The sequence below is a fragment of the Chrysemys picta genome, chromosome 10 (assembly GCF_011386835.1).
Source record: "Chrysemys picta bellii isolate R12L10 chromosome 10, ASM1138683v2, whole genome shotgun sequence".
Lineage (NCBI taxonomy): Eukaryota > Metazoa > Chordata > Testudines > Emydidae > Chrysemys > Chrysemys picta.
Genome location: NC_088800.1, coordinates 69,928,279 through 69,953,870, shown reverse-complemented (window position 1 = coordinate 69,953,870; position 25,592 = coordinate 69,928,279). Strand labels below are relative to the sequence as shown.

General features: G+C 41.8%; 2 protein-coding genes across 2 annotated transcripts in view; one reads left to right on the top strand and one right to left on the bottom strand.

Moving 5' to 3' along the window:
- Positions 1-6,852, top strand: part of LOC101954047 (large ribosomal subunit protein uL10-like) — a 30,026-nt gene extending 23,174 nt beyond the window's left edge. Inside the window, exon 2 of the mRNA XM_042861659.2 lies at positions 6,241-6,852. Coding sequence (XP_042717593.2) covers positions 6,241-6,767 — 527 coding nt within the window. The 3' untranslated portion in view covers positions 6,768-6,852. The remainder of the gene's footprint in view (positions 1-6,240) is intronic.
- The window catches only part of XYLT1 (xylosyltransferase 1), a 315,876-nt gene that overhangs the window by 182,159 nt on the left and 108,125 nt on the right, over positions 1-25,592 (bottom strand). The window lies entirely within an intron of this gene.

The following is a 25,592-nucleotide window of genomic DNA, read 5'->3' as shown; positions in this document are numbered from 1 at the left end:
TTTTAGAGAGAGAATGCTTTTTTACAAAGAGTTCAATTGTTCTCATCCTCAGACTGAGAGAAACTGCTTGGAACTGGCACATAAACTGTAATAACTATGATAAAGTGAGCTTTACAGTACTGCAATAAACTGAAACTTCCATTTATATTAAGTCTTTTCATTGTCTTCAGTCAGGCCCCAAGATTATATGACTCAGAGTTTAAAGAAATGCTGATCTAAACAGTTGCTATCTAAGTGTTTATGCTAAACCCCATCACAATGGTGGGCGGGTACAAAGGGCCTCATCCAAAGCCTACTGAAGTCAATGGAAGACAAACGAATTTCCTAAGCCAAATTCAATCAACAAGACTACAGAACTAAAGTAATAAAAGATTCACTAGATCTGATAGTCATTAATCATCTCACTAGCAGAAGGAATCCCTAAACATGGCAGACTGAAGAATTCTAAGTAATCATTTTCTTTATTCGGAGTAAAACACTCCGAGGTTACATTCTGCCATGGTAACACTATCTATCTTGCTGGACATGTACAAAGAGGGTCCTTATTAAAGTTGTATTATCAATCTCCCTTCACACTTCTATGATGTCTGCCTTGGAAAGACGAGAAGCAGGTGCTTGATACAGCTACCTTCAAAAGCAGATGTAAACGGCATGTATTATTTAACAGAGCAAAATCATTCATACGTGTTAAATGTGACTGCATTGGAGAGAGTTATCTGGCTACTGCAAAGCAAACATAACTTTTCAAGACTTGGAAAACAGCTTCAGGATCACAAAAGCATGTGACAAGTTTGCATAACAACATGATACAGTATTCAGTTCTTTTAGACATGTGATGACCTGAGTTTATATTCCACTTAAGTTCACTCATGAAAGCAACTTTGATGGTCTCCTTCTAGTCACCATAGTTTTCTCATGAAACTATGCACAGTTTGCCATCGCTGTCAATTTTTGGTTCAGAAGAGACCCACGACCGGAGCAGCAGGAATGCTGCAGGTCAGAAATGCGATGTGTATTGGCAACAAGATATGGGGAAGCATGCACAGTGTTTTCCTGCACTGTGTATTGCTCCAGCCAGGGCTATTCATTCTCTCTCTCTTTCACAAGCAATTAAACTAATTGACAAAATTGTATAGAAAAGACAGAAGCAAAAATGAAGAATATGAAGATTTTGGATTAGCTAATAAAAATAAATCTCAAAAGAAGTGATACCAAAAAAACAAAAAAACAAAAACCAAGGGGGAGATACTGGATGTACTTAAATGTGAGGTAGAATTTGTCTATGTTTGAAAAATTATCAATATTTTACTAAAATAATCCATTCTGAAAAATTATGAACCCTTTGCTACATAGTTTGGTACCAAGTTACATCCATACAAATATAAAAAGAAAAATATCCAAACTGCAGGCTGCTCCTGTTGAATTTGTCAAAATAAAGGCTCTACCTCTTCTTTCCCCAGTCTTTTTGCAGAGAGCATAGCCCTTTCCCAGCAGGAACTCCCTTAAAAGACCTCTTCAAATTAAATTCTGAAGTTAGCACCTTCCGCCTGTCAGAGAAGTCTGCTCCAAGGTTATTCTAATCCAAAAGCCTTTTCCATATCAAAAGTCCAGTGCATGTAAACACAACAGCCAAATAAAAGGGACTTCAAAGCCCTTTTGAATCCTAGAACTCTGGCTCGCAGGTCAGCTACTCTAGGAACTGCAGCATTCAGACTACCCTGCTCTCCTACTCTTGTGGGAGAGGATGACTGGAAGCTCAATGCCCTAATTTGATCCCCAATTACTAAGAGCAGACAGGAGTTTCATACCATCATGCAACCCACAGAGAGCAATCTATGTTTTTTTTCCCCAACCAAAACTGCGTTCCTGAGACCAATTCCTCTTCCTTAGCAACCGCGGTCCCAGTCCCACAGATACAGTTCTTCCAGAAAACCCTGCAATGAGTCAGTGTGGCCTCAGAGATTTCTGTTACTAGCTTTAAAGTGCTAGTACACCCCACTAAGAAGACAAACACAAAAGGGTCACACTTATAGACCTCAGAAATAGAAATATTTGGTATAAATTTAAGACACATTTTAAAAACATGACTTATATTATACATATTTTGCAAAGCTCATAACAATTCTTTCCTGATAAGATTTCTCACACATGCACAAGCTGAGTATCAGATAGCTTTTAACTGGTTCTCGGAGGGAAAAAAATACTTGTTTGCCTCGACTGCAGACTCTCTCAAGTTTTTATCCATTCTTGAAAAGCAAATCTTACAATCAAACCAGTGAGAATAGGGTTGGGGGGGGGAACCCTCTTTCCTAGGTGTCTACTTTGTAGACTCAGTTAAAGGGAGTCATATCTTCAAAAACTTCTACAAGTGAAAATGTAACTCCCCTTTGTAATGGCAATAGAGAACGCTTCTAGTACTGCTCTTCTCTAGTATTTGACGATAGTGTCTGAAAATTTCAATGTCTAATATTGAAAACTTTTTATATTCCAATGATTTTTATTTTCTCCTAAGATGCAGAGAAATGATCCCTGCTGCTAATTCTGAAAAAGTTAGAGGAACAAAAGAAGCAAACAGCAGCAGGTGACTCATTGCTCCTGGAAGTTATGAGTTCCTGGGAAAGCCAAGCTGTTATCCTTTCTTGCTGTAATGAGGATCACTGTAATCATCAGACTGACGCCATTCATTCCATTAGTACAAATGAGTGCAATCAACAGCAAATAAATCCAAAAGAATTAGGGCTAGATAACAGTGACAGGTCAGACTCCATATGATCTGCATTCATGTGCGGCAGCAGATTCAGGAGGCACAAGATGAAAAGGGTGAGTATAGCAAGTGTGTTTTCTTCAATTAGAGGCATGAACAGTGGGCCACCATGACATAAGCCCATCCATACAGAGGCATGGTGAATGTGTATTTTGTAATGCACCACTGTATCAATGAAAAACTAGCACCAACTGGCATAAACTAGTCATATCAAGTCAAAGGATGCTGATATAACCTAGTATGGAAATTCAAAACTGGGCACCTCTATGGCACATTGGCACCAAAAAAATGACAAAGATCTGCAAAAAGAAGAACAGGAGTACTTGTGGCACCTTAGAGACTAACAAATTTATTAGAGCATAAGCTTTCATGGACTACAGCCCACTTCTTCGGATGCATAGATGAAGTCTGTGTTTCCATCTCTGTATCCAGTATGGAGAATGAGTGTGACACCTAGAGATCACGGACCAGAAGCCTGTAAGGGAAGTAGAGTGTCAATACCATAAAAGTTTCTTGGGCCACTCAAAGAACAGAAAAAGGCAAAATGATTTACAACATAGAGAAGACAAAAAAAGGGGGCAATGGGAAGGTAGGAGACACAACTCTCTTGGAATTCTTGCCATAATTTGTGGCCACAATTTGAAGGTGAAGTTCAGAAAAGAGTGTTATTTCCCAGTCACTTAATAAGTCAAAATGTAATAATAGCCTAATGTTTATATAGTAGAATCTTTCATTCTGAATGCTCCAAATGCTTCAGAAACACACATTGTCATTGAAACACCAGACATTTTAACAATACCACAAATCTGGAAATCATTTTCATTACAAAGAATCCCTCCAGAAGTTGAAGTCTGGATCTTCAACTTATGCCAAATATCTGAACTGTATTGTCTGTATCTCACTTAAATAGAAAACACCATGGGAAAAGGACCTTATCTCCTCTCAGTGGGCCAGATTCTGCCATGGTAATCATACCTTACCTCCTTGAGAGATCTAGCAAACTCAGTGTATTACTCGAGGTAAGACTGAGTACAAGTATGGGAGCAGTTTGTCTCTCCAGCAATACACCGACTGTACTGAATTGGCCCAGATTATGATTTCATTGGGACTCCCTGGGGCCTAGGGTGTGAATGGGGGTATCAGAATCCGGCTCTAAATAAACACCACCACAATTTGGAGCAGGGACTTTTGTTTTACTCCATGTTATATAAAGTGACATGTATATTTACAGCATATTTCTATATTATAAAGCATTTTGCCACATTCTGTGCTTTGTAAACCTATTTAGCAGTGGGCAGACCAAGCAAGTAGCATGGGATTTACACTGTTTAATTGCTTAACAACAACAACAACAATACAAGTAATGAAAATATTATTGTTATTCCCCAAAGATTTGTTTGGTGACACTGGAGGCAACATGGCTTAGAATTTGTAGATGTTACACAAACGGAACGTGTAAAGGGACATGGATGGAAATAAATAAATTATTGAATAGATTCAATACCCTTGCTCACATTGGGCTGTATTACTCTATAAGGGTGTCAGAATCTGGCCCATAAAGAACAAGACAGCACCTCCACAAACTGCAAAATAGAAGAAAACTATTTAGACATCACAGTGGAAATCTCCTATCCAACATTCAACTTGGAGACATTCTAAACAAAATGACAGCGTATTTGGACTTGAACTCCATTCTATGTAAAAGATGCTCCATAAATACCTCATGGAAGTGCATATAAAGAGAAGTGAGAATCTGTAACAGCATTACATTTAGATAAGGTCATAAAGTGTTTCTGATAAAAATGCTGACAGATGATTGCTTCTATTTCCCTCATTTTATAGGTCAACGAATAGTGATCATAATGCCAGACATCTGAGTACATGATCATTCAATCATACTTTAGCAAAGCCAAAAGAGCTTAGAAGTACCCATATGGTCCACAGCTGGTTTTATCCAGTAGTAAAGCAAATGTGCATTGGTACAGCAGAGGCAAAGGCTGTACTGAGATGACACTAACAATTTAGAAACTACTGAATGGAGCCCGGCAGTCCATGCTATCCTGATTGTTCGTCTACAGCAAGGAATGATTTGTCAAGTGAACCAGATTGCTTATTCAATGACATATAAATCAGGACCTAACAGCTTTTCAGCAGCTCACCCGCATCACTAAAATAGTGTGGTCTGCATTGCTGCGCAGGCTGATTTGAAGAACTGGAAATCAAAACACACATACACAAAAAGGAAATTAAAATCTCTGTTTTGGCAAAACGGAAGCAGGCAGCTTATATATTTTTGTATATTCCCATGAATCAGTGCTGAAACAGAGTATAATTCCATATGAACTCCAATGGACTACGTCACTGGTTTCGGCTGAATTATACTTGCCATTTTATATTGGTTGTATATTTAATTGTTTGGCCTTGATCATCTCTTGGGTTACACAGAATGACTGAGGCCAAAAAATCTGCCCCTTGCACGGTGCACCCCCAAAAAATGGTGCCAAGTTATATGAAAAATAGGGGTGTGGGGCTGTGGATGAGGGGCTTGGGGTACAAGAGGGGGCTCTGGGCTGGGATCGAGGAGTTCAGAAGGTGGGAAGGGGATCAGGGCTGTGGCAAGGGATTGGGGTGCGGGGCTCAGGGGTGCAGCCTCTGGGCTGTGCTTACCACAAGCAGTTCCCAGAAGCATGTCCCCCCTCCAGCTCTGAGGCATGGTCAGGCAGCTCTGTGTGCTGCCCCATCCGCAGGCACCACCCCTGCAGCTCCCATTGGCTGGGAACCACGGCCAATGGGAGCTGCGGGAACAGCGCCTGCAGATTCTTACTTGCATTCAAGCTAATATGTTTCATTTCAAACACTATATTACCTCTGCTTTAGACAACTATGGCAACATTTATAAATATCTAACCTTCACAAAATCTACAACTTTATGCTGCACCTGCCTGCTTTTCAGATAGCCCTAAGAATTCAGCTGTGATAGTGGTCTGCTACCACTACAACACTGACACCCATACTGCCAACTGGAACAGAGCCCTACTTGCACGTAGAACAAAGAATGTCAGTCATAAATAAATGCACAAGGGAGATAAATGCACTAGGGAGAAATCTGCAAGTGGAGGAAGTGGGAGGGAGGGGCAAGGGCAGTTTGACAGTGCCAAAAGTTACTCCTTCAGGTGGAAGTAATATGGGAAACTGGGGAGGTGGGAAGGGTTTTTAATACTGTGCATATGCTGGATTTTCCTGATGAGTGCATTTTACAAATCAACAGTTACATTAATCAAATAATAAAAACCACACAGTGATATTTAATAAGAAACCTCAATGTCAGTAAAATCAAGTCAAATAAGTCCACTTTTGTTAGACTTTGTGAAAAGGACAGAATTAAGAAAGAAAATGAAAAAATGACATTGCTCTGAGGTTAAGGATTTGCCATATTCAGCCTTGTACTAGTACCAAAAAAAGAGAGGCCAAGTAAGAGACTGCCTTCTTCCAGGCTTTGGGCATCACCACGAAGATTTCCCGGGGTATCATTGAAATCCTGAGTGATGTGCAGCTGATCAAGACTGGAGATAAAGTGGGAGCCAGCGAAGCGACTTTGCTGAACATGTTGAATATTTCCCCATTCTCCTTTGGGCTGATTATCCAGCAGGTGTTTGACAACGGCAGCATTTACAATCCTGAAGTGCTGGACATCACTGAGGAGACTCTGCACAGACGCTTCCTGGAAGGCGTTCGTAACGTAGCTAGTGTTTGTCTGCAAATTGGCTACCCAACCATCGCTTCTGTGCCTCACTCCATCATCAATGGGTCCAAGCGAGCCCTAGCTGTGGCGACTGAATACACCTTCCCACTGGCTGAAAAGGTAAAGGCCTTCCTAGCTGACCCCTCAGCCTTTGTGGCTGCTGCCCCTGTGGCAGCTGAAGCTGCAGCTCCTGCCAAAGAGGAAGTAAAGGAGGAATCCGAGGAGTCTGACGAGGACATGGGATTCGGTCTCTTTGACTAACTCCTGCCACGCACTAACCAACCACTTCATCAACTGGTTTAATTAGAGAAATAAAGTGCTATTTTACACCCAAAAAAAAAAAAAACCTGTGGGCCAAGTGATACATTACAATGGCTAATATCCTGTGAACAAGGAGAGCTGGAAATGAATGCTTTATGCCAGTGGATTGCTGGGGGTCTTATCCTTCAGACCTAACTCTGACAGGTCACGTGATAGGACTAGACTCTTACATCATTTAGTTATCCATTTTGCTTATTTCCCCCTGCTCCCCCTTTCATTTCCAAGATTATTTTAGCAGTTGATATCTGAAGCAAGCATGGAATCTCTCTCTACTTTCCAAATATATAAAGAAGCGATATCAAACTTAAGCCATTTATGAGATATCAGCCACTAAAATCATATCCAGATCGAAGTGGGTGGGAAAAGAAGCTGGTAATCAGAATGATGTAATTTTAAAAGGACCAATAACTCTCAAAACGCTCAAGTTAGAAATGCTTTATCAGTCCAGTATAAATGTTTTAAGGGTTAGAAAACTTTTCCCTGCACCAGTGCTGGACTACAGCTCAGAAAGGTTTACTCTCTCTATAAGATATTTTCAGTCTAGTGTAGGAAATGATATTCAGTGCTAAATTGATTAATGTTAAAATAGCATCCTTTCATAAACATGGTTTAGAGATTTTGCTGTGAATTTTGCTTTGCTGAAGGGATAAGGTAACTTTCAAACTCCATGCAGAAAGAAGTCCTTGTTTGCAGATGCAATTGGCTTTATGTAGTCACGTGTAGTAATATTCAGTCTCCAAATGTATCCTTGCAAAGGTACTACTGTACAAGCCATGGAAGTTTCAAGACAAAATATAGACAAAAGGTCCCTGTGAAACAGCACACTACAGCTTTCAGCACCCTGTGTGTGGTTAGCGGCAGAACAGAGCTCTGCTTGTGATCCACAGGAAGTTTGAATAGTTAGCTCCCCAAACGTAGTTTACTGCCAGTCTCCCTTGGACAAATCACGCATTGTTGGGGGAAAAAAGCTGCTCTGTAAAATGAAGCACGGTCTCAGAACTACTGGTCTTAGTCTTATTACTATCCTCATAATTGCAGGAAAGCACTCAGACCAGGAACCATTTCAATATAATATCTCAATTTATACCTCTAGAAAATGTGATTTGTTAACGGTTTTCTATTAAATCCCTGGATACCACTAGTTATTTCTGTAATCATTTAGATTAAATACATAGGAAAAAAACTACAGGGGCAGATCCTGGTGTAAATCAGAGTAGCTCCACTGAAGTCTGCAGAGTTTTGCCAGTTTACACAAGCAGAACATCTGACCCAAAGTCTCTTGATTTTTTTTCAGTTAATTCCATATGCAACATTTTACTGGAACCCATGTATGAGCAAAGGGGAGGAAGAGTCACAATTTTACTCATCCCCAAACCCTTTCACTTGGCATTATGGGATTCAGTCTCATTTTAATCTGGAACTGGAAATAATTTAGGAGTTTCCTAAACCTATGCAGTTGCAAATGAGCTGTTTAATCCCTTTGAGGCAGCTACTTACCCCTGTGACCCGCCAAATCATTTTAGATATTTCACTAAATGCAATCGCTATGCAGCACTTTGGCTGTAAGGATCCCACTGAAGCTACAGCAATTTTAGGTCTAATTTTATTCATTTACTTTGGAAGGTCACTGTGCTCAGAAAACCGCAAAAAACTTGTTGCAGGCAACAAGTGAAAACAAGGAATAAAAGTAAATAACTTTGTTTAAAAGAGGAAAGCATAACATTCCTTTCCTAACCAATTTCACAGAAAGTCACATTGCAGTGTGTGTGACTCAAACAAACTTGTTCTGATTTTAATGTATCTCTGAGCAGATATTCTGCTAGTCGACACAGTTAAAACAGTCTGAATTTAAGTTTAATGGTACCTACTCCTGAATCCCCAAGTCTACCCAAAACAAATTATAATGAGCACGTCAGTGCTATAATTGCACTGCAGCCAAAGAAGCAAAGAACAGAAAAGAAAACTTCATGTTTGTTTGTTTGTTTTGCTGAATCAAATCTTCATATCATATATTTACCAAAGGTTTTAGACAGACAATTATTGTACACTATTTGTTTCTAGATGCATGAGTAGGCCATACGAATTCCCTTGCATTGCTGCCCAAATTTGGGAACTTTTATTACAAGACTTGCCATCCCCTTGCCCCAGTTCAAAATTAGCTTTCTGTTCCAGTTCACCTCTGGGGGGTCATTGGGAAGATCTGTAAAGTGTCTCTGAAAGCAGTAATTGGAGGACTATTAGGTATTTAAAGTAAACATTGAAAGACATAGTTCCTTTAATGCTGACTATGGGGTTGGATTCTGTAAGTGTGACAAAGTTACAGGTAATTTTATGTCAAGGATAAAACTATATATTAAAATCCTGCTGTATGATGCTTCAGTAGCCATGGCAATTTTCTGGCATGACAGAAGTTGGAATTACTTAACTTTACAGAGCTGCATCAAAAGCATCACTCCATCCATATATCCATCCAGGATATTTCAAGGGTGTCTATCAGTGTGATATGTGAGCATTAGCCGGCACAGGAAGGTAAAAGTGACATGCCTGAAGGCGTTCTACTCTCAGAGTCTGATCTCCAGCTGGTGCAAATCAGTGTAGCTCCATCAAAGTAATAGAGTCGTAGAATCATGGGAATGTAGGGCTGGACGGGGACCTTGAGAGGTCATCTAGTCCAGCCCCCCTGCGCTGAGGCAGGACCAAGTATACCTACCACGCCAACCAGTTTTTGTCTAATCTGTTGTGAGGTGTTCACCCCACACTTGCCCTGAAAGGGTTAACGCAGATTGAGAAGGAGGCCAATTAACCCAACAGGCCACAGCTGAGAGGAATCAGGTGGCTAAGCAATCCCCTGATTGAATGAGGAAGCCCAGCTGAGGAGGAATTATAAAGGCAGGAAATTGGCAGCAGAGAGACCAGGGAAGTCTGTAGTCACTCCCTACAAGGCAGTGAATGGGAAGACTGTCTAGGACTGCTAGCAACTAAAGACTGATACCCTCAAAGGGAAAAAACACAGATAGTGACCTGCCTGGAGGGCTCAGTCAGGAAGAGGCGGCAGCAGCCTGTGGAGCGAGAAAGGGGCTGCAAACCCAGAGAGAGAGGTTGAAAGACAGCATGCAACAGGGGTGTTGACCTCACAAGCTATTCCCCAAAGTGACCAGGAGGAGGTGCCATCCTAGCAGTGAATGGACCACCAAATCACATATGTTCTTAAAAACTTCCAATGACAGGGATTCCCCAATCTCCTTTGGAATTTCCTTAGATAATTTCAAAACATTGCATTTTGATTTTGACCTTTTCTTTTCTAAAAACGTATTTTAGTCTATATCTACTAACGTTTCACAACACCAAAACGTTCCAATTTCAAAACCTTTTTCCAAACCTTTTTCAAGTCAGAAAATGTATTGAAACCAACCCAGTTGCATGAATAATTTTGGCAAAATGACATTTTTATGCCAAAAACCCAGCACTGGTAATGACATCACACTTTCTTCTTTTCGCATTAGAACAATTTGATCAAACAAACCCCTGGATGGTAAATATGTATTAGGGCGGGGGTTCTCAAACTGGGGGTCGAGACCCCTCAGGGGGTTGCGAGGTTATTACATGGGGGGTCATGAGCTGTCAGTCTCCACCCCAAACCCTGCTTTGCCTTTAGCATTTATAATGGTGTTAAATATATGAACAAGTGTTTTTAGTTTAGAAGGGGGGTCACACTCAGAGGCTTCCTGTGTGAAAGGGGTCACCAGTACAAAAGTTTGAGAACTACTGTAACATTATTTCCTCTAATACAGCATAGTATTAGTTTTCAATTCTCATCAGGTGTAGGCATACTTTAGCTGATCAATTTTTACATAGTTACTGCAAACTGAATGATAAAATCTGCTGTCAATTAGATTTATTGACTGCAACATTTTGATAGAGCAAGTGTATTTACATGTGTTTTCATGGCCGCTACGATTATATACAGTTACTTCCTTTGCATTAATTGTCTATTTTTAGCTACTTCTAAAAGCCAAACCGGTATAGATTAACAGCTGATGAAAACCGCATCTTTCTTCCTTCTTTCCACCCATGTTCCAGCCAGAGAGGATAACACAGAGTTAGAATGGATATAAACCCAGATTTATTTAATTGGTGCTTTAGTTCATTTGGCCAGCCAAAAGATTTCAGTAATAACCAGTTTTATACCATGAGGTATTTGCACAGAGCATTCAGTAATCTCAAAGGATTTATTTAAATCTATGGACACTTTTAATATTTTATGCTTTGTAAGAATACATTTTAAAGTTAAGCCAGATGATAAATATATTTTGAAATGCAGGGTTATTTTGTTCCATATGTTACAGCTGTAGAAGCCTGATTTTTAAACAACGGGGTAAGGTTTCTTTTACAAAAGAGTAAAACCAGAGCAGCTCTATTGGAGTCAGTTTACACTGGTAAATATATTCCTATGAAATACGAGGGCCAGATTCTCACAGCGGATTCTGATATCAATGGGACCACTCACAGTGAGTCAGAGGCTATTCAAAGTAAACAGAATCTGGCCATAAAGGATTAAGATCCTTCAAATAGTTGGATAAATTATTTCAAGCACTGAATACGTTGTACAAAAAATTAACGCTATGAAACTGGTTAGTACTAAAATCTTTTGGCTCATCAAATGAACTAAAGCGCCCATTAAACAGATCTGAGTTCATTTCTAGTCTAACTTTAATTCACCCATAATTCCATTTAATCTATCAACAATTTAGTGTCTAAATCTAAATTTAGTCCACAGCACTAGATTGGGACTCATGAGATCTTATTTTAATTTATGGCTCTGCAACAGACTCAGCGTTACCCTGGGCAAGCTACTTACCTCTTTCCCTCAGCTCCCCATCTGCAAAATGTGGATAATACTTCTCTGCATCACAAGGCTTATCCGAAGCCTACAGTGCTGAGGGCCAGATACATGGATATCTGTTTTATCATTCAGTTGCAGTAAACACATGAAAACTGATCTGCTCAAGCATGCATACACCTGAGGACAACTAAGAACTAAAACAGGACTTTGCAACTGGCCATATTTTATTTCCTCTAACAAAAATTTAGAATCCATTCAAATCAAGGAAGCTCAGATTTGCACTGCAGTAAATTTTTCCCAAAGTGCCAGTTAACTGAAATTGTTTGCTCACATGTATTGCTCTCACTTACATGGTTAATATCTGATCCACCCTATCTCTCTCCTCACCTTACTGTTCTTTTTCTCAAACCCCGTTCATACCAATTATATATTAATAGTGGCATAAAATATATCTTTGCTTCCTCAGAGTTGTCTGCTGCCAAGACAAGACATAACTATACTGGTTTTGGCAAGATCATCCGAAAAGAAATCCAACTCCAATTCTCCCTCTGGTTTTTCTGTTACAAATTAGAAAAATTCACATAGGCAAGACCATTATGATAACCTCAATCAGTACTCCAGCCTTGTGCAGAGACTTGGAAACTTGCAGCTGCTGCTCCTCAAGTAATTATAAAATGTCACCCTCCGCTTCGATGCCAGCCTTCTAACTCTCACTCTCCAAGCGTGGTAGCATCAGCATAATGAAACTGTAGCTTTTGAGCAAAAGCCCTGACTGACATTGCAAGACTATTCAGAAGAACTGATGCTGGCCTCAGTGTTGCCATTAACCCCTGGAAAAGTATTCCATCATTCTAGAGCTCTAACTGAACAGCACAGAACTCTAAATTGCCCTTGATATGCACTTAAGAAATACTCCATTGCTCCACTTCACAGCTGTGTTCTAGTGTAGGTAGCACCCAACCTGATTCTAGGCTGTCATCGCATCTTGGAGCATTTGAACACAAAGAAGGCCTAGAACTTTACCAGCTTACAAACTGGTTCTGACAGACATGATCAAAATTTGTGCAAAAATTACATATCAGCAAAAAAAAAAAAAAATTCACATTTGCATAAACAGGCTGATACTTTACCATCATTGATACTATTTCCCCAATAGAGTTGTATTTTTTAATTGTTGCAGATACAATACACTGGGGGTGGTTCCAGATTTACAAAAGTATTTAGGTACCTAAAGGTGCAGATGGGCTTAGTGGGATTTTCAAAGTGAACATAAGAACATAAGAATGGCCATAATGGATGAGACCAAAGGTCCATCTAGCCCAGTATCCTGTCTACCGACAGTGGCCAATACCAGGAGCCCCAGAGGCAATGAACAGAACTGGTAATCATCAAGTGATCCATCCCCTGTCGCCCATTCCCAGCTTCTGGCAAAATCAAAGTGCCTAGAGTAGGTTCGGTACTTAACTCCCATGAAAGTCGATGGGAGTTAGATGCATAACTCCCAGGGTGTCTATCTGCATCTTCAGGCACCTAGTAACCAAATGACTCCAAGTAACCAAAATAACCAGTGGTGTGATGTTAACATATTCGTTTGTGCTAGAATTTACACCTTCCAGCAGCAGCATGGATTTTCAAAGATTCATAGATTCCAAAGCCAGAAGGGACCATTGTGATCCTCCAGTCTAACTCCTATATAACACAGGCCATAGAACTTCCTCAAAATCATTCCTAGGGCATATCTTTTAGAAAAAGATTTCAATACACAACCCCACACCATCTCACGTCTTGTCTATTAATTTCTCCAGAAATAGCTTTTAAAAAAAAGCTATACTCAGAACAATAAACAACTAATTTGGTTTGAACAGTTCTGCGATTGTTTGTATATGGCAAAACAGCTGTTTGGATAGTATGAATGAGCTCTTTTTAGAACTGCACATACACTGATCTCAGTAATAGTAAAACCTGCTTCCACTTCTTTTTTGCCACCCTTTCAGACTTGATGAGGGAGGCCGTCTTGTTGAGATCTTCAAATACTTCTGCGTAACAGGTCATTATTCTAATGCTCTCTCCCAAAACTGGAGAAATAAAGCCACTACAGGAGCATATTTATACACCAAATTTACAAAGCTATCTATGCTTCATGGTAGCTGGTCTTTATCATTTTCCAAACAACACTGGTTGGGATCTAATTGATTTTATATTATGTCCCTTACCAGAAGTGAGAATATCGTGTTTACTAGGGCAGCACAAAGAGGGCAGGCCTATTCTTACGGCTGTATTTAATACTGCTGCTAATCATGGAGATTAGGCTGAAACAATTACAACAGCTAATTAAAGAACAATGCGGTTTTTGGCATCTTTTCTCAGACAGCACTATTGGGAATTCCTAACTCAGGCAAAGCAGGGATAATTAAAAATCGAGCTCTGGTTTCCCCTGCACTGGCAGCTGGATCACGCTGATTAAACTGCAAATAAAACACATGAAACCAACACTTTGTAGTCTATTCAATTTCACTTAAAAAGGCTTTTTACTGATTCATAAACAGAGAAATAGTAAACAGCAAATTATTTAACTAAAGCCGGGTATGCAGTCTTCACTGCATTCACTTCAGAGCTTACCAGTACTAACTTTTTGTGCAGTATGTGGGGCATTAGGTGTTACAGGGCCTGATGAACCACTCAAATTGTTCAAGTTCCTTCAGAAAGACATTTTTGTTCAATAGGGAGAGATCTTGTAAAACCTCACTGCAACTTGACTAAGATTTTCATAAGCGTTATGACATAAAAACTGGAAATTGCCTTTGTGGAAGGTGCAGTATTCTACAATAATGGGTTACAATCAGGGCTGGCGCAACCCATTAGGCGACCTAGGGCGCTAACATTTGGGGGGCGGCGACCATGGCGGCCGGATCTTCGGCCGCCCCGGTCGTCGTCAGCATTTCAGGGGCGGGACCTTCCGCCACCTCTCTCAGGGGCGGCATTTCGGGAGCGGGACCTTCCGCCGCCTAGGGTGGCAAAAAAGTTGGCAGCACTCCTGGTTACAATGCTACAAGACAACAGAGTTACAACATCATTGTAGGCTATGACTGCTGAACAAGGTAAGCTTTTGTTAATGATAAGAGTTAAAGCATCACTGTAAACACAGCAACTTTAATAAAAACAAAGCAACACTAAAGTTGTTAACATTATTCACTAAAGTTGTTAACTACTCCAAAGCTGTGGGTTGGAAAGTTTGACCGAGACTCTTAATATTTTTAATAGTTTCAACTTCTGCTCATGAAGGACCATGGGGGACAGGGTAAGAAGCCGTGAGGCACCAAAGAGAAAACAAAGCCAATGAAAAATAGAAACTTAAGGCCGCTTTCTGCATTGACTTTAATGGAATTATACTTGGGGTGAGAGTGCATATCATACAGTAGCACATGAGAGTTGAGATCTCTTAAGATACTTCTCTGCATCCAGTTAATCTCCTTTGATAGCAGGCAGGTACACATACTGGATAGATAGTATTGTGGTTAAAGTATGACACTGGGAGTCATGAGACTGGATGGCTCTGTGTCAAGGCTTCTACTGTGTGCCTCAGTTTTTGGGTGTCCAGCTTGACACACCTACAGCCTGCCTGTCATACGTGCCAAGCCCCTTGTAACTCCTGTGAGTGTCTCAAACTGCGCACCCAAAAATGAAGGCACCAGAATTAGACACCACTCTTTAAAAATACAGGTCTCAACATCTTTTGGCTCCAGACACCTCTTCTATAACATGGGCTTAACAATGCTTTCCCAGCACGTTACTTATGGTTTGTAAAACACTTTGAGAGCCTTGAATGCAAGGTGTGCTAGAAATACAAATGATCATTAGACAGATATAGGCCCCAAGTCCCCCCTTCCCCTAACTCTTCTTGGCACATGGTTGGAAGAGGGCATCACCTCCTGATTCTTTGGTGCATCGCCACCACCTCTGGATCATTGGTGTCAGAGCAGCTATGGGGCTGCTCTAATTTACACTAACTAAAGGACCTTATGTCAGTTGTTGCTGGTGTAACACAGATGGGCTCCACTCCACCTTTTCACACCTCCTACATCCGGGTGCGGAAGGAGAGAACAGGAGGCACAGGAGGCAGCTACACCACTTTATGCCAACTAAGAGCTCTTCTATGTCAGAGGAATTCTCAACTGGCTAGTTTGGAGCGGATTCCACCCTCCATTTTGTCCTGCCTGAGTAGGGCAAAGTCATCCGAACGGCAGGAGAGAATCTTGGCCATTTTGTGCATAGGCACAGACAAAGAAAAACCAAGCAAACCTATTTCTCATTATTTTTAGAAACAATTTTACAGAGAGCTGTTTTGTTAAGGAAATGTCTGTGGGGAATAGGAGTTACTGATATTATCCTAGGTATGCGATCAAGGAAAAAGTTTTCTAAGGCTGGGCCTGCATTCCAGCTTCTGTGAAGAATGCACTCTTGAAAGGGTGGTCTAAGCTGCAGCAAATCTCTCAGGGAAAATCAGCAGAGAGAGACCAAAGAAAGGGGAAATACAGAGCATCCACCTGTATCTTCAAGCCACAGAGCTGTGGCAAAGTGTCAGGGCCAGAATTTGGATGGTTTACTCGAGTTGATTAGAGGAAGAGCAGGAAGGGTATAATTACGGCCCTCGTGAAGAATCAGCTGTGTTTAGGAGACAGTTGGCTGCTTTGCGCCCAGGTATACAGGTGTTACGAACTCTGGATTTGTTTATATTTCCTATGGAAAATATTCTCATAATAATAGATCACTGGCAGCCAAATGACAAAGGTTTTTTAACCACTATTATTATGGGTCAGCCACAAAAGAAAGAGATGCTACCCTTAGTACTTTCAGCAACAAAAATGCTAGGATGGTAGAGCTGTATCTTTGCCAAGCCATTCATTAAAGTCTCATCAGAAGGTTTTTTTTTTTTTTTTTTTTTTATAAGTATACACCTCCTTTTAGATTTCTGAACTCTGGATGATATTTTCCTAGTTGATGGGGAGGATTTCATGGGGCTAAATCTCCCAGTCAGCTTTGAAAATCTTCCCCACTGTCTACAGAGCCTCCTGTCTTCTTAGTCATCACAGGTCCTAATATATTCCTCCCTAGATTTGATGAATGACTCAGCTCTGTGTGTGTGTGTGTGTGTGTGTGTGTGTGTGTGTGTGTGTGTGTGTGTGTGTAAGTAAAACTCAGCCAACTTTAGGAATTCACTTTGAGATCACTTATTTTCTGGAACAACAATAGTCTGCATTATAAAGGACATTGCCCAACACAGTTAGGAAGACACAGGATAAAAGGTCAGGTTTACAGGTCATCAGTAACAAATAAGCACAGAGATTACAATATACTCAAAAGGTCTGTGTGTGAATCTGTAAGGAAAGTCCAGCACAAGTATATTCTACTGTGTAGTGATATTCTGACCTTTGGTATTGTTACTGAAAAAATATGCTACATGTTCTTTTAAGATCTGTTTTATCCCTATACAATACATGCTGGCAGATACTCCAGAGGTCAAGAATCATGTGGAGAAATCTTTCCACAATTCTAATATCTGTGCTCAGAAGGAAGGAATTCTACAAATTCTGATTTAACAACTTGATCGCGGGGAGAGATCACTATCCGGTTCTCAAACCAAGGGCTGAGAGGCAAGCGACCTTAAGTTAGCAGCTTTGCTACTGACTTACTTTATGATCTTCAACAAGTCACTTACCCGCTCTATGATTCAATTTCCCCATTTGTAAAATTAAACATACATCCTTTGTAAAGCTCTTTTAGCTCTACTGATGAAAAGGACTATATAAGAACTAAATATTATTTTATTATTATTTCTTTGTTTAGTTTTTTTTATTCGGTGCATGTCCCCCTGGTATCTGGGCACCTCAACAAAATTATGAAGTTATGAAATTATGAACATAGAAATATAGATTCACTCCACCATGCAGAGATGGGAAGTTCTTGGTTTATGTTTTTAATGTATTTATTGTCTGTCTGTCCTTCTGTTGGTGTTAAAGTGGAACGGTTATATTGAAGAAGTGGGTTTCATTTTGCTCTGAAGTTACTGAAGTTTGAGCTCAAGCAGTATGTACAGCAGATGAAATTTTGGCAAAGCAAATGTAAAGCACTAGGCAACAACACAATTCTATAGCTAGTATTGCTATATTTTAAAATACCTGCAAGCAGGTAAGTTATTCAAAATTCTCTAAGTAAATTACATTAGAAACAAAGTGATGTGAGGGGTAAACGTCTACTTTCCCAGAATACATTTCAGTGAGGAGTTTTATACCCGAAAAAATATAAAAGTGTGATAACAGAAGAAGGAAGACTTACTTTTTACCACATAACAAATGTTTGAAAATATCACAGCACTTTATAAGGTCATATAGAACACTAGCTGTAGCACTACAGGAAGGTATTATTCAGTCCAACAAAGAATATAAATCCTTGTAATGCATATGATTTAAAACATATTTTAATTCTTATTATGCTTTTAGCTTTGACCCAGAGTTCCTGCTGCCCGCTATAGTGCTCAGAGAGGCACATTATTTCCCAAGATTCTTTAATTAAACTTGTAATGTAACATTTTGCCCATGGTTGCTGATTGCAGTACCTGGCACTTGCATTTGCAGAGATACCACCTACCACTTTTGATCCGCTGCCCAGCCTATGAACCAGAGCATTCACTTACCATGAAATACACATTATTGATACTTCTAATGCTGAAGCAGACTGTTTCTTTCACTTGAGCTTAAATCTTTGTTATTGACTTTGTTGAGGTCAATGTCAAAGACATGATGGCCTGAGAGACTGCAAGAAAAGTGTGTTTTGTTGTTCAACAAGCTTCTTCCCTCCACATTCGAGAAATGAGCACTGTACTTTAGGTTTCAAAAACAGCCATGCCTTTGTGCCCCACTCAGAGAAGGTCTCCCCTTGCAAGGTCTTGAGAAGTGAATTTAGTATTAATGAAAGATGCTGCATTGGCAAGCCTGGAAATGGGAATTCCTCTGTATTTATCCACAGAACCCTTGCTGTCCCACCACTAAGCCTCAATCCTAATCAGTGGGGCAGATCCTCAGCTGGTTACCAATGCAGCATCTTTCCCTAATATTAAATTAATTTGTCAAACACTTGAACTGTCAAGTAGACTGATCCAAAGAAAGATCTGTCTCTGTATGTCTAGATGTTTATTCAATGCCCATCCCTCTCGTGTCTGAGTACTTAGGGTGAGAAGAGAATTCAGTCTTAAAGTTCATTCAGTCTTGGCTTCTCTGCTGAGAATGTCAACAAAACGCCAATTCTGATGGTGGTTCCTATGACATTTACTCAGCCACACTGTACAAATGTATTGTTTTCTATTACTAGTTGGATTATTATATATCTAATTTTAAATTACAGATTGTGGAATGCGGAAATCCTACATCTTGCATTTTCTAACTTCTTGGGTTAAAATTTGCAGCCGCAAATTTCTATACTATCGTAACAGGTGCAGCCTAAGAACTAAGGTTTGCATGTATTTTTCTTGTGAATTTAGAAGATATCCAAGTAGTGATCATTATAGTTAAGTTGAAATCTGACTTCCAACATATCCTCTTTTTTCAGTTATTTATAATTTTCTCAAAGAGACATATTAGACAGAAATTTCCCATCCTTTTTGGACTATCTCTAACTCTGAGCTATTGAGCTTTTAATGTTCAGAATTTTAAATCTTCTGAAGCAGTTTTACCTGACTTGAATGCACCAGATCGAGGTCCCAAACAGGGATCGGTTGCCAAACTTGAGGGTATAAACTGTCAAGACCAAGCATTGGGTTAGCGAAGACTAATTGGCCTGCCACCCTGGGAGGAATGCTGAAATGGTGGCTAGATGAACCTTTATCGACGAGACCGACATGCCCTGCTACTTTAAATGTAGCAGACAGTTCAAAATGAAGGGTACCGATGACTGCATCAGAGAGGTATGACTCCGCGAATACCAGATCGAGAATCTCTTCCACTTAGCCAGGCAGGTGTCTCTGGTGGATGGTTTCCTACTGCGAAGGAAAAACTCCCTAATGGGTTCTGAGCATGTCCGCTCTAACGGGTTCAACCATGAAGCGTCCAAGCCGTGAGGTGGAGCGATTTGAGATTGGGATGCTGGAGCCAGCCATGGTCCTGGGTGATCAGGTCTGGAACTAAGGGCAGGATGAATGGGGTGCCCACCAACAGCTCCAGAAGCCTGGTGCACCAGTGCTGGTGGAGCCAGGCTGGCACTATCAGTATCACTGAGGCTCCTTCACTCCTGACCTTGAGCAGAACCTTGTGGACGAGCAGAATAGGTGGGAAGGAGAAGAACAGGTGGTCTTTCCAGGGGAAGAGGAACGGGTCCACAAGCGAGCCCAGACTGCGATTCAGGAAGCACCAGAACTGCAGGCACTTCTTGTTGCTTCTGGTCACAAACAAGTGGATCTGGGGAACTCCCCACCATTGGAAAATGTTCACCACATCTGGGTGAATGGACCACTTGCGGTTGTGGAAGGATCTGCAGAGACGATCCACCAGCTCATTTTGAGATCCAGGGATGCCTCCAGGTGTATTGAGGAGGCTATGGAGAAGTCTCAGAACTTGACAGCTTCCTGACATAGGGGAGAGGAGCGTGGTCCACCCTGTCTGTTTATATAAAATATTGTTGTTGTATTGTCTGTCATGACTGACACACATCTCCCTTCCAAGTGCGCTTGGAAGGTCTGGCATGCCAGACGAACTGCCCTCAGCTCCCTGGCGTTGATGTGAAGCGAAAGGTCCTCTTGGGACCAGAAGCCCTGAGTCCTGAGCTCTCCCAGATGCACTCCCCACTTCATCACTGATGCGTCGGTGAAAAGAGACAAGGAGGGATGTGGTTTGGAGAAGCGCACCCCTCTGCGCATCGCTTGTGGATCAAGCCACCATCGGAGAGACTTGAGAACCTGCGTGGTGTGAGCATAACTACCTTGTCCAGACTATCTCAGCCTGGTCAATATGCCGATGCCAGCCAGGCCTGGAGAGGTCTGAGCCTCAGTCGCACGTGTTGTATTACATACTTACAAGACGCCATGAGTCTGAGAGCTTCAAGCAATTCCTTGCTGTGGTGGTATTGCCTGAAGCCCTCTATAATGTCATGGCTTGTCTGAAAACAAGACTCTGGCAGGAAAGTTCTGGCTTGTCATGAATCTTACATTGCCCCTATAAATTCTATTCTCTAAGTGGGGGGGTAGAGTTGACTTTTGTATGTTCAACAGGAGACCTAGCCTGTCAAAGGTAGACCTTATCATGCTTACATGTTGCTTCACTTGTGTCTTGGAGCGGCCCTTGACCAACCAGTCATCGAGATATGGGAATACCTACACCTGGCTTTTTCTCAGGAAGGCAGCTATGACTGCCATTCACTTGGTGAACACTCGAGGGGCTGCTGACAGGCCAAAAGGGAGGACTGTAAATTGGTAGTGAGTGTGGCCCACTACGGATCTGAGGAACCTCCTGAGGGACGGGAATATCGAAATGTGGAAGTATATGTCCTTCAAGTCAAGGACAGCATACCAATCTCCTTGGTCCAGGGAAGGGATAATGGCGGCCAAAGAGACCAAACGAAACTTTAGTTTCTTCATGAACCTGTTGAGGTTGTGCAGATTGAGAATGGGTCTGAGACCCCCTTTGGCTTTCGGGATGAGGAAGTACCAGGAGTAAAACCTCTTACCCCTTAGTTCCTGCAGAACCTCCTCTACTGCTCCTGCTAATAGGAGTTTTTGCACTTCCTGCCTTAGGAGTTGCTCGTGAGTGGGATCCCAGAAAGGTGATGGGACGGGGAATTGAATTGGATATCCCAGTTCTACTGTGCGTAGTACCCAGAGGTAATTTGGAATCACACATGGTAGAAATGGGATAAATGGGCTGAGAAGGGTGGTGGCAGATCCAGGATTTGGGTTGGTGTGTCACCCCCGGGCACACCTTCAAAAGGCCTGCTTAGGATCAGGGGGCTGTCTCGTTGACCCCAACCCCTGATTGGAAGGGGGTTGAGATGAGCAATGCCTCTGATTTCTGCCCCATCTTCTGTTAAGGTCCTGCCTAGGTAGTCCCCGATAAGGGCATGGCATAGGCTGGGGCTTAAAGTATTTCCGCTGTGCAGCAGATGTATGCAGCCTTAAGAACATAAGACCGACCATACTGGGTCAGACCAAAGGTGCACCTAGCCCAGTATCCTGTCTTCCAACAATGGCCAATGCCAGGTGCCCCAGAGGGAATGAACAGAACAGGTAATCTTCAAGTGATCCATCCCATCGCCCATTCCCAGCTTCTGGCAAACAGAGGCTAGGGACACACACCCCTGCGCCCCTCCTCCCCCAGGTTCTGTACGCTTCCCGGAATGGCACAGGGGCAGGCAACGAGCCTGCCCTGCCCCCGGTGCGCATCGGGCCGGAAACCACCCCCCGAACGCCTCCTGCAGCCGAACCCCCTGCCACACCCCTCATGCACCCTGACCCCCTGCCCTGAGCCCCCTGCTGCACCCCGACCCCCTGCCCTGAGCCCCCCGCACCCCTCCTGCACCCCAACCCCCTGCACCCTGACCCCCCGCTGCACCCTGACCCCCTGCCCTGAACCCCCCGCTGCACCCCGCACTCCTCCTGCACTCCAACCCCCTGACTGAGCCCCCTGCTGCACTCTGCACTTTGACCCCCCGCCGCACCCCTCACCCCTCCTGCACCCCACACCCCAACTCCCTGCCCTGATGGAAGGGGCGGAGAGGGGGCGGGGCCGAGGGTGGCGGCAGGGAGGTGTCAGTAAATGCAGCCCTCAGGGCAAGGTACTAGTCCTCATGTGGCCCTCGTGGTCATTTGAGTTTGAGACCCCTAAGCTGGATTATGTGATAAATGGTCACTTACACCAAAAATCACAAATATTCCAGGTTACACCCAATCCCAAGAGACCAGGCACCCATCCAGGTCGATTTGCATGCTAAATCTCACACCAAAGACAATGCTGAAAGCCAATTCTACAGTAAACTAACTATTAGCTCAGAAAAAGGAATGAGAGTTATTGAGAGGTTAAAGCAGGTAAAATATATGTACGGGTGAGTCACAATCTATAAATCCAAATGGTAGCAGCGATGTAGTAAAATCTGCCAGTTTCCCAAAAGTCTCTCAGGGCAATTTAGAATAACTCAGGGGATCTCCATCTTCTCATTCAGTTATTCTGCCCTGTTAGAATCCAAACAATCCAGAGATGAAGAATTTTTCCTTGTGTCCATACTTATGGCTTCTTCTCACAGAAAACAAGGTGACAGGGTCACTACCCAGTGGGCAGAGGAATGCATTTAGAGAGTCTTTGATCTCTAAGCATCACACTTGCCTTCGAAGTCACAAAAATTAGCACTTTCCTGTTCAAGTTCTTAATTTGCATTACACAAGGCTTCTTTCTTGTTTGATGGGTTATTTAGTTACAGGGGTATATACAACATAAAATGTTTGCTGTTACATTATAACAGGATACAGATAAGTGAAAACAATGCATGCAGCATCCCATCAGTTTCTATGAAGTTTAAACACCAAATACATTCTTATGCATTTAACAATCACTTTGATCTATACTAAAATACACAAGTGAATTGGCCCGGCTTCCAACTATGCATTTGTAAGTGTTCGGTGAGGCCTAGGGCTTTGGCATGAGCAGGCATGTTGTCTACCAGTGTCACAAGGGTGAAACTTAGGGCATGTCTACACTACAAAATTAGAATCAACGTAACTTCTGTCAGCATACCTCTATCACAGTAATTCATTGCTTGTGCATGTCTACACTTCGCTCCTTGGGTCGGCGGTGCGCTTCCTCAACAGCAGTGCTTGTACTGATTGTACTGTAAGGGTGAGGCATTGTGGGACGGCTTCTGAAAGCCAGTAACACTCAACGTAAACAATGCAGCATCTACACACACTCCATCGACCTCACTACATCAACATTGACTCTACGCCACTCGTAGAGGTAGAATTATTAAGTCAGCGTAGTGGGGCAGTTATGTCAGCAGGAGCGAAATTTGTGTGTAGATACTTCCATAGTTAGATCGACGTAAGCTGCCTTGCATCAATCTAGCTCTGCAGTGTAGACCAGGCCTCATTGGCTAACATTAGAAGAAAAAACACAGGCTTTCAGGGCTGCATCATTTAAACTGGGGAAGGGGGAGGTCAGGATAATTTAAAAATTAGCAAACCTCCTCTTTGATAAAATATTCTTCCAGGTGTAGAGCATCAGCACCAGCCAGCAAGCCTCCATCTCAGCCAGATGGCAGTCCTTGATGACCCACCATGCACTGAATTCCCCAGAATGAACTCCTGAAGCTTGCTAACACCATCTTTGCATGATTGGCAGCACCATCCTTTTTGATGATCCCTATAAAGCTTAAAATTGTAAGGTGAGGTTTGCCAACTTCTTGATTAATTTTTTGCAGAGCCAAGCTTCCCTGCTGGTGGCCCTTGGATCTCTGCTCCCATGCTGTTTCCACTGCTTGATGTGAAACAACGTTAGTGCAAAACACAGAGACATTTTTGAATGCTGGGGACATTTGGCACCTGAGCATGTGGCTGCACCCAGCAACATGGTTAACAGTGAGAGAGTAAAATGTTCAGGCAGTTATGTTGGAATAGAACTTGCCAAAATCTGGCTCTTGTAAATACACAAACATTTCCCACAGCTGACCCAGGTAAATTAAAGTAACGAATTAGTTACACACTGCCAGAAAATAGCAGGAAGAGGGACTAAGAGGGAGACAAAATGAGGCATCATATGCAATGACACACACTGCACACAACCTGATTTTTATACAAGAGAATGAAGGGAGAGAGAGAGGAAATCATCTTACAGTTAGATATTTTTCGATCTACCCTCTTAGTAAGATTTTTCCCCAGAAAGAGAGGATTCCCCTTCCTATGAGGTCAGCTGTAATTATTTTGCACATCCTCCTGGTGTAATAGTGATTAATGCTCCTCTGTCCAACTTCCATGTTATATAAATAAGGCCTTGGCCTTGCTACCTCTTACCAATGATACAATAATAGTTTAATTTCAGATGGGGCAAAAAAGTGTAGCAGCTAATCAATATTTAAATTCAATCTGAAGCAAACTATGACACTAAACAAGAAGAGTTCTGATTTGTCTGCTAAATAGGAGCGTGTTGCTCTGATCTTTCCTAACATTACCACCTGCAGAGGTCACCCTTTAAGAACCTACTAGCTTGCCTTACATCAATAAAGTTACCTCAGTATCTTTCATCTTCCCTACGCTAACTACAGGGAAGGTCTAAGGAAATTTAACACTTAAGGGTGACTACTGTTGTGTATTTTCTGTCTTGCCTTATCTTCCTCAGTGGCACAGTTAACAATCTACATAAATCTGACTAAGCCTTCCTAAATGTAGCACATTGGTGCTAATGAATTCCTTTTGATAAATAGCCAGATTAGGTTATAAATGTGCTGGAGCTTCCAGGTAAAAAGGCCTTGATAATAATACCTCGTGCATCTTCAGCAGTTCTTTGCCCATGCACTCAAACTGCTCTACAATTGAGGTAGGGAAGTTCTATAATCCCAACACAGATGGGGGGAAATGAGGATGGTGGGACAGGGATTAAGTGACTTCGCAAAGGACATACAAATCTGTGGCAGAGTCTTGACTCTGTTTTGAACTCCATACCCTCTTAGAAGTTAAGATAAGAATGTTAACAGTTTAATATCTCTATTCCACTTTTAAAAGGTCAAGTTATGAAAAATACAGGTATATGCCCTATCTATTTGACTGGAATAAATGAACTCAGGAAATGATGTCAGTCATCTAACTGATGCCAGAAATGAAAGGCAATGACTTCCAATTATTCCAGCTCAGAAGTACCATGTTTCTGGATTTCAAAGTCAAACGAATAGGCAGCATG